This window comes from Loxodonta africana, chromosome 4 (genome assembly GCF_030014295.1).
Source record: "Loxodonta africana isolate mLoxAfr1 chromosome 4, mLoxAfr1.hap2, whole genome shotgun sequence".
NCBI classification, from domain to species: Eukaryota; Metazoa; Chordata; class Mammalia; order Proboscidea; family Elephantidae; genus Loxodonta; species Loxodonta africana.
Window position 1 is genome coordinate 21,986,922 of NC_087345.1, and position 19,507 is coordinate 22,006,428.

Genomic DNA, 19,507 nt, shown 5'->3' on the forward strand with positions numbered 1-19,507 from the left:
TTTCTTCACATGGTCCTGCTTCTCTATTTGCTCAGCGTACAGGTTGAATAAGTCACACCTTTCCTTTTTAAACCACACAGAATCCTCTTGTTCTGTTTGAACGACTGCCTCTTGGTCTGTGTATAGGTTCCTCATGTTCTGGAATTCCCGTTCTTCACAAAGTTATCCATAATTTGTCATGATCCACACAGTCGAATGCCTTTGCGTAGTCAATAAAACACAGGTAAACATCTTTCTGGTATTCTCTGCTTTCAGCTGAGATCCATCAGACATCAGCAAATGATATCCCTGGTTCCGTGCCCTTTTCTGAATCCAGCTTGAATTTCTGGGAGTTCCATGTCCATGTACTGCTGCAACCATTTTTGAATGATCTTCAGCAAAATTTTACTTGCATGGGGTATTAACAATATTGTTTGAAAATTTCCACACTTTTGGATCACCTTTCTTTGGAATGGGCACAAACAGGAATCTCTTCCAGTCAGCTGGTATATACAATTGCATATTACTTGACCATAAAGTGAAATGAAGTCCTGATGCATGCAACAACATGAATGAAACTTGAAAACATGCTGAGTGAAATCAGTCAGTCACAAAAGGACAAATATCGCATTATCGCACTTACATGAAACGTCTAGAATTGGCAAATGTATAGAAAGCAAAGTTTGTCAGCACTTACCAGGGGCAGCGGGACGGAGGCAGGAAGAGGAGTCACTGCCTGGGGGGCTCTGAGTTCCCGTGAAGGATGACGGGAAAATTTGGAAAAGGATAGTAGTAATGGTTGCACAACATGATGAATGTAGTCAATGTCACCAAATTATACTTGTAGAAGTTGTTGAGTTGGCAAATGTTTTGTTTCATATATATTTACACACACACGTATATAAATATATATTTGCTTGCGTAGTGGTTAAGTGCTACAGCTGCTAACCAAAAGGTTGGCAGTTTGAATCCACCAGCTGCTCCTTGGAAACTCCGTGGGGCAGTTCTTCTCTGACTCGACGGCAACAGGTTTTTTGGTTTTATGTATATGTACACAAACCAAAACCAAACCCACTGCCATCAAGTCAATTCCAACTCATAGCGACCCCATAGGATTTCTAAGGCTGAAAATCTCTATGGAAGCAGACTGCCACATTTTTCTCCAGTCGAGCTGCTGGTGGTTTTGAACCACCAACGTTTCGGTTAGCAGTCCATCGATATTAAAAAGAGAGAGAGAGAGAGTGGGCAGAGGAAACAACAGGCATAAAGGCCTAGAGGAGAGAGAGAACCTATCAAGTCCAAGGCTTCGGAAAAGAGAAGACAAGAGTGTGGGCTTGGTGGGCATTGGATGGGTGGAGCAGACAGAGAGGGTGGGAGCAAAGACCTGACTCCCCTTCAAGACTTTCTACAGCCCCCTATACCTGGGGAATCATCTGAATCGTTGGCCTGTGTGATTTGGCCAAATCCCTTCCCAGCTCTGGGCCTCGGCTTCCCCATCTGTAAAAAGATCAGGATGGGCTCCTATGTCCTCTCGGACTCCTCTTCCTCTTCAGCGCTGTGCTTCCTCTGAGAAACAGCGGCTCCCTGTGGAGCGGGTTTCGCTCTGGGCCTGTGTTCTGCCAGGGCCCCAGAGAACAGGCCTTTCCTCCTCCCTCTTCTCTCTGAACCTTGGGTCAACTCCAGGCCATGTCATTTTTTGTTCATAGAGGAGCCCCCACCTTCATTGCTTCCGGCTTTGTGGAAAGCCTTGACCTTGGGCCAAGGGAGAAGAGGCCAGCCCCGACACTGGGTGGGAAAAGAGGGGGTGGAAACCAGCTCCCCAGAGAAAAGTGCAGAAAAGGCCAGCAAAGGCTCCGGACCTTGGGTGCATTGCTACAGCCTGGTGAATTCGGGCTGAACCGAACTTAATCCAAGGGAGTTGATTCAAATAGAAATGAGGAGAGCTGGTTGTTTCTGTAACTGAGGTGCTGGGCTGAGGGGTTTGTGTGGAGAACATCGCCATCTAGTGGTCACTTCAGTCCTGAGCCTTGAGCCAGGCCTGGGACGCGCTGCTCAGCGCCAGGGCACCTACCCTGCATCAGGATCTCTCAGCCCTTCTTTCTCTCCCCACAGGTGATGGACAGCTCAATGCCCCTGATTGGAGAACATGTGGAAGAGGATAGACAGCTGATGGCTGACCTGGTGGTCTCCAAAATGAGCCAACTCCTGATGCCAGGGGCCACAGTGCCCTCTCCCCTGAGACCTTGGGTAAGGTCCCCAGGAGCAAAGGAGACTTTGTAGCCATGAGAAATGCTGGGCTCAAGGGAGGTACCCTTCCAAAGGAACCACCTGGGAAGAAAGGAACAGGTGTGGGCAGAGGCCTGGCATCGGGGAGAGCTTCTGCATCCCACTCCTGACACGTGAATTTGGGAGCCTCTGCAGGGGCCCCTCCTCCCTCCAGCACCCTAAGGAGAAAATCTTGTCTCTCCTGGGCTTTGGGTGTCTGTGGGCAGAGATTGTTAACACAAGACGTCAGGTGACGACTCTGCTGTGCCCTCCGTCCTGAGCCTGAATTGGTGTGTGTGTGTGAGAGAGTGAGAGGGTGGGGGTGGGGGGAAGTATATGAGTGTGTCTACACACATGCCCGTTATGTGTTCCCAGGGCACCAGTCAATAGAGACTATTGTGTCTTACATTTCCCCATCCCCCAGGCTCAACAAGCTCCCACATAGCTCCTCCCCTCCACAATCCCCACCATGGATTACCACACAATTCCCCAAATAATTTACTAGCCTCCCAGCTTTCTGCAAAAGTTAATGTCAAAACCTACCCTCCCTTTCCCCCAAAAAACTAATCTATGATACCGAGGTCAGAATAACAATTATCCTTGACCGGAGTGCTAGCTGGGATGGGGCACAGCACAGCCTTCTGGAAAATGTCTGTGTCTTAATCTGGGTTGTGGGTTCAGAGGTGTAAACATATGTCAAAATTTTTCACAGTGAACACTTAAGATATGCCCACTTTGTGTGAGTTTTACCTCAGTAATAACAAAATCATTTTAAAAACCTGCTCCCTACACACACACCCAGAGAGTTAGTGGCTGTGGTGATGACAACAAGTTTCTTTTCTCCTGCTTTAGGCTCCACAAATGAAGCCAGCAAAATCTCCAGGACAAGCTCAGCTGGGACCTCAGCTGGGACAGCCCCAACCCCGCCCACCCACACAAGGTATGCCCTATGGCCAGCCAACAAGAGAACCCACCTTAGTGAGGGTGTCAAGTGCATCATGGGAGCCATGTCTGGTTTCCGGATGCACTCTGGGAAATCTATCTTAAGACTTTATCCACAGAATATGTGCACTAATTCCATATGCAGTGTTATGGATTGAATTGTGTCCCCCAAAGTTGTGTGTCAACTTGGCTAGGCCATGATTCCCAGTATTGTGTGGTTGTCCACCATTGTGTGATCTGATATGATTTTCCTGTGTGTTGTAAATCCTAACCTCTATGATGTTAATGGAGCCCTGGTGGCGCAGTGGTTAAGCGCTAGGCTGCTCACCAAAAGGTCAGCAGTTCAAATCCACCAGTCATTCCTTGGAAATCCTGTGAGGCAATTCTACTCTGTCCTATAGGTTCGCTGTGAGTCGTAATCAATTCAATGGTAAAGCATTTGATTTGGGGTTTATGATGTTAATGAGGCAGGATTAGAGGCAGTTATGTTAATGAGGCAGGACACAATCTACAGGATTAGGTTGTACTTTAAGTCAATCTCTTTTGAGATATAAAAGAGAGTATCTAGTAGAGAGAAGAAGAACCTCATGCCACCAAGCAAGAAGTGCTAGGAGCAGAGTGAATCCTTTGGACCTGGGGTCCCTATGCTAAGAAGCTCCCAGACTGAGGAAAGATTGATGACAAGGAACTTCCTCTAGAACCGACAGAGAGAGAAAGCTTTCCTAGCGAGTTGGTGCCCTGAATTCAGACTTCTAGCCTCCTAGACTGTGAGAGAATAAATTTCTGTTTGTTAAAGCCATCCACTTGTGTCATTTCTGTTATAACAGCACTATAACTAAGACACGCAGAATGAAAGAGACAGTGAGGTTTCGCATCCCGTTAAGGTCAGGAAAGGAGAAAGGGAAGACAGAAAGTAAATGTATTAAGTATATAACATATGCCAGATACTGTGCTAGGTACTTCCCCACCTGTTTTCCTATTTTACCCTCCAACCACTCTACAGTGAAAACACTAGTATTTCTTTTTCACAGAGATGGAAGTTGAGGTTTTGTCCAAGGAGGCACAACAAGAAAATGGCAGGTTTACAAGGCTGGCCTTTCAGATCTTCTAGAAAGTGTTTAAGCTTCCTAGCCACTAGTTGTGCCTGATTATAGATATGTAAGCCAACCAGCTAGAATGAGAAAGAAAAATGAAACATTAAATATAACCTTCTCAACTGAAATTCTTCCTCAAAAAAATACTCAGTCATTCCTATGTTGTTGTTGTTAGTTGCGTCAAGTCGGTTCTGACTCATGATGACTTTGTGTATGACAGAACGAAACGCTGCCCAGCCCTGCCGCCATCTTCCAGCATTTTATTGGACCATGTTCTGCTGTGATCCATAAGGTTTTCATTGGCTAATTTTTAGAGGTAGATTGTCAGGCCTTTCTTCCTAGTCTGTCTTAGTCTAGAAGCTCCACTAAAAAACTTCACCATGAGTAGCCCTGCTGGTATTTGAGATACCGGTGGCATAGTTTCCAGCATCATCGCAACACACAAGCCACCACAGTATGACAAACTGAAAGGCAGGTGTGACCATTTATTAGAGAATGGATAAACTATTGGTAACTAGAGAAAAAGAAGTAGTGGCAATCACTGAGTAACTTTGTTGCTGAAAGCCAGCTGCTTCGTCAGAGCCTCAGGAGACAACTCACTCAGCCTCCCCTCTCAGAACCCAACGCCTTCTGGATCCATGCACTGCTCCAGTGCCTGCCCCAGGGCTTCAGAGCAACTTTGCACAAAGAAGCCTTAACAGGCAGCCTCCTTAGAGTCTTTTAAACCAAATCCGTTGCCATCAAGTCAATTCCCACTCATAGCAACCCTATAGGACAGGGTAGAACTGCCCCATAGAGTTTCCAAGTAGCACCTGGTAGATTCGAACTGCTGACCTTTAGGTTAGCAGCTGTAGCACATAACGACTACGCCAGCAGGGTCTGCTTAAACCCTGTCAGAAAGAAGGGGCTCCTGTCATGCCGTGGTAGTCCCAGGCACTTTATTAAAGGAGCAAGTTCATTGCTTCTTGGGAAAACCAGCCCTTGGCACTTAATGGCTTTCTCTTCCCTGGGCCTTAGAAAAAATGGTCCATCCATCTCTTTTGCTTATGCTTCTCTCCCTAGAAAAGCAGAATGCATTCAAGGAAAGGAAAAATGGCATAATTGTTTAAATGAACCCATGTATAAATGAACATTTTTTTTTTTTTTTTTTTAATAAATGAACATTACTATTCTTCCTTAGGCAGATATGTGTGTGTTTGCATCCAGGTCCATGTCTCACTACCTTAGCATTCGTAAGCAAGTTACATCACTTCTCCAATATATCAGCTTCTTCAGTTAGAAAGTTACTGAGAGGTGCCCGTGAGATCATGTGCGTGAAGCAACTGGCAAGGTACCTGGCACAGAGGTAGTGCTACTGTAACAGAAATACCACAAATGGGTGACTTTAAAGAAATGAAATTTATTTTCTCACAGTTCAGGAGGCTAGAGGTCGGAATTCAGGGCACCAGATCTAGGGGAGGGCTCTCTGTCAGCTCTGGGGGAAGATCCTTGTCTCAGCTTCTGTAGCCCCCACATACCTTGGTTCCTTAGAGATCTCCACAAACCATCTATCTTCCCTCTGTCCTTCCTCCTGAGTCTAATCTGTTTTTTCAGAACTCAGAAGTGATTAGGTTTAGGACATGAACTAAGCTGATATGCTTCATTAACAAACCAATGAAAACCCTAGTGCCAAAGGGGATTACATTCACAGGTACAGGCAGTAGGATTCCAACACGTATTTTGGAGGGACACCATTCAATCCATAATAGTAGGTGTTAGCTCTTACTGTGCATAATTTCCTATTAATGGTTATTCTATTAACTCTTACTGTTAATAACTTGTGTGTTACTAACAATTATACACGTTCTTAATGGTTGTTACTATTAATAATGATTATAACCAACATAAGTCCACTGCTCTCCTGCTTAGCAAGACTTCTTTAGTATAAATGCTCATTAAAAAAAAAAAAACCCAGTGCCGTCGAGTTGATTCCGACTCATACTGACCCTATAGGACAGAGTAGAACTGCCCCATAGGGTTTCCAAGGAGCGCCTGGCAGATTTGAACATTATTTATACTTATTCATTACCCCTACCACACTGCTGGCTATACCCCTGCTCTGCCTCCATCCTTCCCACTCAGCCCCATGGAAAAACATCTGAACAGAGAGCACTTTGAAAACAGGGATCTTCTATATCTGACTTCCTCTCTGGGCCCAGAGTAGAGACATGCTTGATAAAGAGATATTATTTTAAGGGACATGAGGCTAAACACACTTTTAGCGAGTTGAAAAATAAACCACTTAAAACCAATTAAGATAATTAAAGAAAATGCCCACTGAATTAACATCTAGATTAAAAATAACAAGGCTAATTAAAAAATAATGCTTTTATTGAGTTCCCAAAAAACAAGACCACATTATTAACTTGTTCATTTTCGACCCAGTAAAAGTGAAGCTTTCTTTCAATGAACTTCATAATTTTTTAGCATTAATCCTGGGCTTAGGCAAATATTCTCTGTACATAATAGTTTTTGTATGTGCTCAGATAAAAAAATACTGTAATGCTTGCTTTGCAAGTAGCTTGGTGAAGCACACGTGTATAATAGGAACTCAACAAATAGTAAATAAATGAGTATTCAGATTTCATAAGATACTGTGGGCTGGGGCAGGGGAATACTTTAGGTGTAAGTAGAACACGGATGTTTTCTTTGATTTGCACTGGGTTTAAAAACTATAAAGTAAATCAATATTTAAAAATCAGGAGCTTTTCCATAAACATCTCAATTATCTCAATTCCCAGCTTCTTTTGATAAAGCAGAAGCTCTAGAAACAATGGGCCAGCATTCTTGCATAGCAGTGGTCCACTGGTGTTCAATGCCACCTGCCCCCTTGAATACAGCAAAGACTCCCCTCTTTGCCCCAGGCTCCACTCCTCCTTATTGTCACACCAACAATAATGTGAGTGTCAACTGCTATTTTCTTCATGCTTGTACCTCTATAGAGAAATAATTCTCTGAACCCATGTTTTTATTTTAAGTAGGAGAAATTTTACAGGCCACATGATATTTTTTATACTCACCTACTTGATTTATTTATGTACCCACCTGGCCCCATAGGTGTTTGAGTTTGAGTTCAATGGGCCTTCAAATGTACTAGGACATACTGTTACGAAAAAGGTAAAAAATGAAGCAAAGCCCTGTTGAATCAGGTGCCCTATGGTTAGGCATTTATATTGCTTTTAGTTTTTTACTGTCATAAAAAACACTGTAATAAATATCCTTGGACCTATATTATTTGTGTAAAGCCATTATTTATCCTTTTGAACTTAAAAGTTTTTCTTCCTGTAGGAGGCCCTCGCCAAGCTCAGTCTTCTCAGCCTCCGAGATCTGCAAGCCCCTCCCAACAGAGGCTCTCCCCTCAAGGCCAGCAGCCTCTGAGCCCCCAGTCTGGATCTCCACAGCAGCAGAGGTCTCCAGGTTCTCCACAGCTGTCCCGGGCATCCAGTGGCAGCTCACCAAACCAGGTCTCCAAACCAGGCCTCACCTCTCAGCCCCGGCCCCCCATTCAGGGCCGCAGCAGCTCCCAACAGGGCGAAGAGTTCAAGAAATCAGCACCACCCCACCCCCAACTCAAGTAAGTACTTTGGGAATTGGGAAGGGCACAGGATGGAGCTGGAGTGTGGGCAGAACTGGGCCAATTCAGGGTCAGGGACTCAAAGACAAAGAAAGACCCAACAAGGCCTCACCTAGACTTTAAATGGGTAGAAACAGGTCTGGAGGGTGGAACCTGGACTGCAGCACCCAGCAAGGTGAGAGTATAGATTAGGCCCCACCATGACCTTACATATATAAATGCATCAGTTAACTCTTGCTGCAGAACAAACCACCCCAACACTTAGTGACTTAAGAAAACAACCATTGTATTTCTTCACAATTTTGTGGTTTGTCAATTTGGTTTAAGCTTGGCTCAGCTAGGAGGTTCTTATTCTGGTCTCTCCTACAGAGTTACCAGATAAAATACAGAATGCCCAGTTAAATTTGAATTGCAGATAAACAATGAATATTTTTGAGTATAAGTATGCCCCAAATATTGCATGGGATATACTTACACTAAATAAATTTTTCTTTTTTTTAATCTGAAATTCAAATTTAGCTAGGTGTCCTGTATATTTATTTGCTAAATCTGGCAACCCAACTCTCCAGGGATCATTCATATGACTGGTCATCTGGCAGCTCAAGCGGGGCCAGATGCTCCAAGAGGACCTTACTCATATCAGTCATACATCTGGCTGTTGGTGCTGGCATCTCTCTTTCGATGGATCTCATCCTCCAGCAGGCTAGGCTGAGCTTCCTCACCTAGTAGAACTGTGTCCAAAATGGCAAAAGTAAAAGCATCAAGGCCTGTTGAGGCCCAGCTTTGGAAGTCACATAGCATCATTCTATCTAATATTGATAATCATAGTTTCACAACTAACATCTATTATTCACTTTCTATGTGCCAAGCACTTTTTACACAGTTAGTTTTGTGTTTGTTTTGTTTTTCAGTTTTCCAAAGCTTAGGAGTTAATAACTATTATTATCCTCATTTTTACAAATTAATTACACAGAGAAAGGGATTAAGTAACTTGCCCAAGATTCCACTGCTACTAAGTAGAAGAGCTGGGATTAAACTCAGGACATCCTGTCCAGTGATCATGGTAACCACAATTTTTTTTTAATAGGTAATACATTCACATGGTTCAAAAGTTAAAAGATACCAAAGATATGAAAAGGTACACATTAAAAAACCTTGCTCCCACTCCACTCCCATCCAATACTTTGCTCCTTCCTGCTCCCTAGCAGTAGCCACTTTGGTTAGCTCCTTGGTGGGTCCTTCCAGTGGTTCCTGATGCAAATACAAAATATATGTTCAGATCCCCTCCTTACTTCCTTCTGCAAATGGTAGTATTCACTATATACTCCATTCTGCCCCTTGCTTTTTTCATTTAACAATACATCCTGGAGATCTTCTAACCAGTTTATTGAACGTTCTCTTCTTTTTTTATAGCTGCATAGAATTACTCTGTACAGTAGTACTATAATTTATGTAACAAATCCATCATAGATAGAAAATGGTTTGTGTTTACAAACAAAGCTGCCATGAATAATCTTTCATATATATATATATATATATATATACTTTTTTTTTTTTTTTAATGTGTGCAGGTTTAGCTGTAAATACCTGAAATGGTATTCTTGGATCAAAGGTATAAATGCATTTTTAGTTTGGGAGATACTGGCAAATGACCCTCCAGGCAATATGGTATGCTGTTTGACAGCAGGCTACCTGGGTTCAAATCCCAGCTCTAACACTTAACCTCTCCATGCTTAAATATCCTCACATGCCAAGTGGAGACAATACTCACATCACATTTTATTATATGGATTAAAATGAGTTAATGCATAGTTAGTGCTTAGAATGCTGCCTGGCATCTAGAATGCATATCTGTGTACAGCCTCTCACTATGTAAAAAGATGACGGCCAGCTAATCACAAGACAGACAAGGGCTTTGGAGCTTAAGCCAGGTTGGACACTGACCTTATAATAATCTAGCTAGGAACACTTAAATTTCCTAATTTGTTGCTTTCAAAAATATTTCATTTTGTTTTATGATCTTACATATAGAAAATCCTAAAGAATCCATCCAAAAAAACTATTAGAGCTAATAAACAAATGCCACAAAGTTGCAGGATACAAGATCAAAAATTAGACAATCAGAAATGGAAATTAAGAAAACAATTTCATTTACGATAGCATCAAAAAATATACTTAGGAATAGATCAAACCAAGGAGGTAAAAGACTTATGCACTGAGAACTACAAAACATTGCTAAAATTAAAGAAGACCTAATCAAATGGAAAGACATCTCAAGTTCATGGATTGGAATACTTAATATTGTTAAGATGGCAATACTCCCCATAGCAGATCAGTGCAATCCCCATCAAAATCCCAATGACCAGCAAGGCCAAGATGACAGAGTAGTCAGACGTTTCCTGTGGTCCCTCATACAATAAAGACCTGAAAAAACAAGCGAATTGATTATATATGACAATCTAAGGGCAAAGTAGAGGAATCGGACTGAATGGCAGGGAGAGAGATACAGTTCAGAAACAGTGAGGAAGTGCCAGACCCGGCAGGAAGCAGCACCCCTCAGGCTGGATCCACTGGTGCGAGCGTGGTGTATCAAGCAATGGCATTCAGGATGCGTTTTCCACATCAGGAGAGACTGAGAGCGGTGGAGACTCTACTCATGCTTCCAGAATCAGTGAAAAGCAGTGCTCAACGGGCAAAAGATAAGTACATGAGTTTAACCTACTACGCAGATAAAAAAAAAAAAAAAAAGCGCCCCTTTGGGAAAAGCCTCTCACCCTCTTACCTGCCCTCTCCCCGCTCTGCACTGGGTCCATGCCAGCTTCAGAGACTGCCACATCCCCTAGGCCAGAAGTTGGACCTATCACACACTCTGAGCCATTCTCCTGGCACTGGAGAAGGAACAATTTAACAAACAAGGAAAAATAATCTGCCGGTTCTCCTAAGCCAGGAACTCAGGGCAGAAACAGCTCCTTTGCCTAGGCACAGACATAAGGGGTCCGTAGACTTCGAATGCCTTTCACCCTTGCATAGATCTGTGTGGGGCCATTACAACACCATAGGCCCTCGTTAGCACAGTACAACAGGGTATATACCTGACGTCTAACCTCAGCTGTATCAGGTATATGATGGAGACACAGGTTTGTGACATTTGGCACTGCTCTGCCTATTAAGCAGGGTCCTCACCTACCCACATCAGGGGCCTGAGGACTGAAGTCTCCACACGTGACACCTAGCCACCTGTGAGAGGGTACAGTAATAAGTAGTACCTCCCAGTCCTTACAGCCAACAGCATTGGGTGCCCATAGTCCAGCTGCAAAACCCACACACCTATGAGCTCTAAGGAACAGGGACATGCTTTCCTCACAGACACTCAGGGGTAGCTGTCAGCCCCCTGCCTTGCTTAGCGTATGACCCCCTACTGCACCCAGATACCTGTGCCTACACCAATCACCCCTGCCAATCTAGGACTATAGGTGAGAACCTGCACTACACACTTGGTGACCAACTACCTGGAAACCTGAGCTGAATCCATATAAGGAAAGTAAATGGACTCCGGGGCTCACATACTTAGTAACACCTCTAACCACCTGGGGACAGGACGTTAGAGCTTCAAAGGCACCGATAATAAAACTAGCTCACAAAAGCAGCCTATTTGGGCATATCAAAACAAAACAAGAAGCTAGGGCACAGTAAGCAAACATAAAATAAATAAATACAATAACTTATTGATAACTACAAGACGATATCAAATCACATAAAGAGGCAGACCACGATGGCTTCAGCAAGCCCTCAAAACAAAGAATCAAGAAATCTTCCAGATGAAGAGACCATCCTGGAATTACCAGAGGTAGAATAAATACAAAAGATTAATATAAAGAACTCTTAAAGAGATCAAGAAGGAGATCAGGCAAATCACAGAACAAGCCAAGCAGCACACAGACAAATCAATGGTAGAACTTAAGAAGATTAGAGATGAGCATAATGACAAATTTAACAGGCTGCAAGAATCCATAGGGAGACAGCAACCAGAAATCCAGAAGATTAACTATAAAATTTCAGAATTAGACAACTCAATAGAAAGTCATAGAGCAAAACTGAAGCAATAAAAGTCAGAATTAGTGAGACTGAAGATACAGCACTTGACACCAACATATTTGAGGAAAAATCAGATAAAAGAATTTAAAAAAATGAAGAAACCAAAAGAATTATGTAATTATGTGGGACTCTATCAAGAGGAAGAACCTACGAGTGATTGGAGTGCCAGAACAGCGGGGGATAACAAAAAATAGAGAGAATTGTTGAAGATTTGTTGACAGAAAACTTCCCATGATATCATGAAAGATGAGAAGATATCGATCCAAGATGCTCATTGAACCCCACACAAGGTAGATCCCAAAAGAAATTCACCAAGACATATTATAGTCAAACTTGCCAAAACCAAGATAGAGAATTTTAAGAGCAGCTAGGGAGAAACAAAAATCACCTACAAAGGAGAGTCAATAAGACTAAGCTTAGACTACTCAGCAGAAACCATGCAGGCAAGGAGGCAATGCGATGACATATATAAAAAAATTACCAGCCAAGAATTATATATCCAGCAAAACAGTATCTCAAATACAATGGTGAAATTAGGACATTTCCAGAGAAACAGAAGTTTAGGGAATTTGCAAAAACCAAACTAAAATTAGAAGAAACACTAAAGGGAGTCCTCTGGTTAGAAAATCAATAACATCAGATAACAACCCCAGACGAGAACACAGCACAGAGCAACCAGATATAAACCCAGATAGGGAAATCACAAAAATAAATCAAAGCTAAAACACTGAAAATAGGGAAACAGAGACATCATTATGTGAAAGATGACATTAAAACAAAAAAGAGGGACTAAAAAAATGTAGTCATAGGTCTTCCATATGGAGAGGAAGTCAAGGCTATATAAATAAATAAAAGATTGGTTTAAACTTAGAAAAATAGGGGTGAATATTAAGGTAGCCACAAAGAAAATGAACAACCCTACACATCAAAATAAAAAACAAGAAAAACATAAAAATTCAGCAAATACAAAAGCAACAACGATGAAAAGAAAATAAAGAAAAATGACTCAGCACAGAACATTGAAACAAAGAAACGGTCAATGACACACACACAAAAAAAAGACATCAAAATGACAGCGCTAAACTCATAAAAAAAAAAAAATTTTTTTTTTTTTATAGCTATCAATAATTACACTGAATGTAAAGGGACTAAATGCACCAATAAAGAGACAGAAAGTGGCAGAATGGAAAAAAAAATATGATCCATCTATATGCTGCCTACGAGAGACACAATTTAGACTTAAAGAAACAAACAACCTAAAACTCAAAGGATGGAAAAATATATATTTAGCAAGCAACAATCAAAAAATAGCAGGAGTGGCAATATTAGTTTGTGACAAAATAGACTTTAAAGTAAAATCTACCACAAAAAATAAGGAAGGACACTATATAATGATTAAAGGGTCAATACACCAGGAGGACATAACCATATTAAATATTTATGCACCCCAAAATACATAAAACAAACTCTAACAGCATTGAAAAGAGACTTTCAGACAGCTCCACAATAATAGTAAGAGACTTCAACATACTACTTTTGGTGAAGGAGAGAACATCCAGAAAAAAAAAAAAAAAAATCCAGGAAGGAGCTCAATAAAGACACAGAAGATCTAAATGCCACAATCAACCAACCTGACTTCATAGACATATACAGAACACAGTGCACATGGAACATTCTCTAGAATAGACCACAGATTAGGCCATAAAGCAAGCCTTAACAGAATCCAAAGCATTGAAATATTACAAAGCATCTTTTCTGACCCTACAGCCATAAAAGTAGAAATCGATAACAGAAAAACCAAGGGAAAAAATCAAACAAATGAAAACTGAACAACACCTTGCTCAAAAACTATTGCATTGTAGAAGAGATTAAGGATGGAATAAAGAAATTCAGAGAATCAAATGAGAATGAAAACACATCCTACAAGAACCTTTGGGACACAGCAAAAGCAGTGCTCAGAGGTCAATTATAGCAATAACTGCACACATCCAAAAAAAGAAAGGGCCAAAATCAAAGCATTAACCTTACAACTTGAACAAATTGGAAGTGAGCAGCAAAAGAAGCCCTCCAGCACAAGAAGAAAGCAAATAATAAAAATTAGAGCAGAATTAAATGAAATAGAGAATAGAAAAACAATTGAAAGAGTTAACAAGACCAAAGCCTGGTTCTTTGAAAAGACCAACAAAATCAGTAAAATATTAGCCAAACTGACAAAAGAAAAACAGGAGAGGAAGCAAATAACCCGAATAAGAAATGAGATGGGCAATATCACAATAGACCCAACTGAAATTAAAAGAATCATAACAGAATACCAGGAAAAATTGTACTCTAACAAATTTGAAAACCAAAGGAAATGGACAAATTTCTAGCAACACCTTACCTACCTAAACTAACACAAACAGAGGTTGAACAACTAAATAAACCTATAACAAAAGATGAGATTGAAAAGGTCATTTAAAAAAAACTCCCCCAAATAAAAAAGCTCTGGCCCTGACAGCTTCACTGGAGAATTCTACCAAACCTTCAGAGGAAAGTTAACACCATTACTAAAGGTATTTCAGAGTACAGAAAAGGACTGAATATATCCCAAATGCCCAGCATAACCCTGATACCAAAACCAGGTAAAGACACAACAAAAAAAAGAAAATTACAGACCTATATCCCTCATGAACTTAGATGCAAAAATCTTCAACAAAATTCTGGCCAATAGAATTCAATAACATATCAAAAAAATAATTCACCATGACCAAGTGGGATTCATACCAGCTATGCAGGGATGGTTCAACATTAGAAAAACAATCAATGTAATCAATCACATAAATAAAACAAAAGACAAGAACCACATGATCTTATCAATTGATGCAGAAAAGGCATTTAACAAAGTCCAACATCCATTCATGATAAAAACTCTCAGCAAAATAGGAATAGAAGGGAAATTCTTCAGCATAATAAAGGGCATTTATATAAAGCCAACAGCCAACATCATGCTAAATGGAGAGTCTGAAAGCATTCCCCTTGAGAAAGGGGAACCAGACAAGGATGCCCTTTATCACCACTCTTATTCAACATTGTGCTGGAGGTCCTAGCCAGAGCAATAACGCTAGAAAAAGGAATAAAGGGCATCCAAATTGGTAAGAAAGAAGTAAAAGTATCTCTATTTTCAGATGATATGATCTTATACACAGAAAACCCTAAAGAATACACAAGAAAACTACTGACACTAATAGAAGAGTTCAGGAAAGTATCAGCATAAAACAAAAAACCAAACCCAGTGTCATCGAGTCAATTCCGACTCATAGCGACCCTATAGGACAGAGTAGAACTGCCCCATAGAGTTTCCAAGTAGAGCCTGGTGGATTTGAACTGCCGACCTCTTGGTTAGCAGCCGTAGCTCTTAACCACTAGGCAACCAGGGTTTCCAGTATCAGCATACAAGATAAAATTACAAAAAATCAGTTGGATTCCTCTACACCAAAAAAGAGAATGACAAAGAGGAAATCACCAAATCAATGCCATTTACAATAGCCCCCAAGAAGATAAGATACTTAGGAATAAATCTAACCAGAGACATAAAAGACCTATACAAAGAAAACTACAAGACACTACTGCAAGAAACCAAAAGAGACCTACATAAGTAGAAAACATACCTTGTTCATGGATAGGAAGACTCAATATTGTGAAAATGTCTGTTCTACCTAAAGCGATCTATAGAAGCAATGCAATCCCGATCCAGATTCCAATGCCATTTTTTAATGAGATGGAAAAACAAGTCACCAACTTCATATGGAAAAGGAAGAAGCCCTGGATAAGTAAAGCATTACTGAAGAAGAAAAAGTGGGAGGCCTCACTCTACCTGATTTTAAAACTTCTTATATCGCCACGGTAGTTAAAACAGCCTGGTACTGGTACAACAACAGATACATAGAACAATGGAACAGAATTGAGAATCCAGATGTAAAGTCATCCACCTATGAGCAGCTGAAATTTGACAAAGACCCAAAGTCCATTAACTGGGGAAAAGACAGTCTCTTTGACAAATGGTGCTGGCATAACTGGATATCCATCTGGAAAAAAATGAAACAAGACCCATACCTCACACCATGCACAAAAACTAACTCAAAATGGATCAAAGACCTAAATATAAAAATCTAAAACGATGAAGATCATGGAAGAAAAAATAGGGACAACACCGGGAGCCCTAATACATGGCATAAACAGTATACAAAACAAAACTAACAATGCATAAACACCAGAAGAGAAACTAGATAACTGGGAACTCCTAAAAATCAAACACTTATGCTCATCCAAAGACTTCACCAAAAGAGTAAAAAGACCACCTTCAGACTGGGAAAAAAATTTGGCTACGATAAATCAGATCAGCGTCTAATCTCTAAAATCTACAAGGTACTGCAAAACCTCAACTACAAAAAGACAAATAGCCCAATTAAAAAATGGGCAATGGATATGAACACCAAAGCAGACATTCAGGTGGCTAACAGATACATGAGGAAAAGCTCATAATCATTAGCCATTACAGAAATGCAAATCAAAACTACGATGAGATACCATCTCACCCCAACAAGGCTAGCATTAATCAAAAAAACACAAAATAATAAATGTGGGAGGAGTTGTGGAGAGACTGGAACACTTATACACTGCTGGTGGAAATGTAAAATGGTGCAACCACTTTGGAAATCAATTTGGCGATCCCTTAAAAAGCTAGAACTAGAACTACCATACAATCCGGCAATCCCACTCCTTGGAATATGTTCTAGAGAAATAAGAGCCCTCACACGAATAGATATATGCACACCCATGTTCACTGCAGCCCTGTTCACAATAGCAAAAAGAGGAAAACAACCTAGGTGCCCATCAATGGATAAATGGATAAACAAATTATACTATATTCACACAATGGAATACTATGCAAATGATAAAGAGCAATGATGAATCAGCGAAACATTTCATAACATGGATGAATCTGGAAGGCATTATGCTGAGTGAAATTAGTCAGTCATAAAAGGACAAATATAGTATGAGACCACTATTATAAGAACTCCAGAAAAGGTTTAAACACAGAAGAAAACATTCTTTTATGGTTACGACAGTGGGGAGGGAGCCAGAGGACAGTAGACAAGAATTATCTTAGGTGAAGCGAAGGACAACACACAATACACGGGCAGTCAGCACAACTGGACTAAACCAAAAGCTAAGAAGTTTCCTGAATATAACCAAACACTTCAAGGGACAGAGTAGCAGGGGCGGGGGTCTGGAGACCATAGTTTCAGGGGACATCTAGGTCAATTGGCACAGGAAAGTTTATTAAGAAAATGTTCTGCATCCCACTTCAGTGAGTGGTGTCTAGGGTCTTAAAAGCTAGGAAGCTGCCATCTAAGATGCATCAACTGATCCCAACCGACCTTGAGCAAGGGAGAATGAAGAACACCAAAGACATAGGGAAAATATGAGCCCAAGAGACAGAAAGGGCCACATAAACCAGAGACTTCATCATCCTGAGACCAGAAAAACTAGATGGTACCCGGCTACCACCAATGACCACCCTGACAGAGAACACAACAGAGAGTCCCTGATGGAGTGGGAGAAAAGTGGGGTGCAGAACTCAAATTCTAACAAAAAGACCAGACTTGATGGTCTGACTGAGACTGGAGGGACCCCAGAAGACATAGCCCCCTTTCTGTTAGCCCAAAACTGAAACCATTCCTGAAGCCAACTCTTCAGACAAAGATTAAACTGGACTATAAGACATTTTTTTTTTATATAAGACATAAAATAATACTGGTAAAGAGTGTGCTTCTTGGCTCACGTAGATACCTGAGACTAAATGGGCAGCTCCCGTCCAGAGGCGAGCTGAGAAAGCAGAAGGGGACAGACGCTGGTTGAATGGACACAGGAAGTATAGGGTGGAGAAGAGGAGTGTGCTCTCACATTGTAGGGAGAGCAACTAGGGACACATAACAATGTGTGTATAAGTGTTTGCATGAGAAACTGATTTGAATTGTGAACTTCACTTAAAACACAATAAAAAAAATCTCAATGACGTATTTTGCAGAAAACAGAAAAGCTGATTTTAAAATTCACATGCAATTGCAAGGGATACTAAATAGCCAAAATATTATTCGATTCAAGTCAGCAGATGCTTACTAAATACCTACTCTATGCCTAGTCTTAGATAAAGCTCTGTGAAGAATAACCAAGGGACAAAAGACAGTTCCTTCTTTGAAGAGGATTTCAATTTTTTGTTGATCAAGAGATCAAGACCATACGCAGATCTCTTAAACTTGTGACATATTTATATCATCTCTTCCTCCATCTGTCACCTCCACTAGAGTGTGGGTCTCTAGAGGGCAAGGACTGAATCCTATTCATGTCTACACCTCTAGCACTTGGTACTAGGCCTGGCACAAAGGAGAAACCAAAACCAAACCCGCTGCCATCAAGGTGATTCCAGCTCACAGCCACCTTATACAACAGAGTAGAGCTGCCCCATGGGGTTTCCAAGGAGTGGATGGTGGGTTCACACTGCCAACCTTTTGGTTAGCAGCTGAGCTCTTAACCACTGGGAAGTGCTCAGCAAATAGTTGCTGCAGGCTGACATTTGTAAAGCATTCAGAGAACAGGACACTGTGGTTCAAACAGCAAGCACTGTGAAAATTCAAAAACAGACTGGAATTGGCAATGAAGGCTTCAGGAAAGAGGTAGGAATTAAAGCCCAGAATATCAGAGCTACAAGAGGCCTGAGGGTCACCTAGGCCCACCCTATGAGGTAGTGGAGGCCCTGAGAAGTAACTTGCCCAAGACCATATGGAACAAATGGCAGGGCAGGATCTAGAATGCAGGCCCCTAATTCCCAACCAAGTGCTGGAAATTACAGTAGGAGCAACCATAAGCTGATGTTGATACAGCACTCTACAGTTTACCAAGCAGGTTTGTACATACAGGCAGGACAGTGGGCCAGCTACTGTCTGGTAACATCTGCTGCCTGAGCAGTTGATGTTGTGGTGAGAGCCTGAGCCTGGATGCTCCCCTGTGATTTGCTGTGGAGACCTGAGTGAGTTATTTGACTCTGGGATTCAGCTTCTGTACCTAAAAAGTGAGAATAATAACCACCTTGCAGAGTTATTGTGAGAATTAAATAATGTGTGTAAGGTGCCTAGCATCAAACACGTGTTGGAATGCCTGGTTTCTGGCCTTAATGTCGTTATGATCATGGACTCACCCATCTGGCTTTCAGACAAGCCCCTAAGACTTCCTATGGAGTCTAGGCCTGTCTTCCCCAAACCCCTTGCCTTTCTGTTTCAGCAAATCCCAGTCCCTGACTAACAGCCTCAGCACAACCGACACATCCCAGCGTGGGACCCCAAGCGAAGACGAGGCCAAGGCTGAAACCATCCGCAACCTGAGGAAGTCCTTCGCCAGCCTGTTCTCTGACTAACCTTGTCCCGACTGGGAGGGGAAGGTGTGCATTGTTACACTCTCCCCTCTCCTGCCTCACCTTCCT

General features: G+C 41.5%; 1 protein-coding gene across 1 annotated transcript; it reads left to right on the forward strand.

Moving 5' to 3' along the window:
* The first annotated feature begins 1,222 nt into the window (after window positions 1–1,222).
* Window positions 1,223–19,507, forward strand: LOC111747743 (synapsin-3-like). Its single transcript, XM_023539253.2, has 5 exons — window positions 1,223–2,226; window positions 3,097–3,184; window positions 7,608–7,621; window positions 7,706–7,893; window positions 19,309–19,507. Exons 1-5 carry the CDS (start codon window positions 2,095–2,097, stop codon window positions 19,439–19,441), a joined length of 555 nt encoding a protein of 184 aa, XP_023395021.1. The 5' UTR covers window positions 1,223–2,094; the 3' UTR covers window positions 19,442–19,507.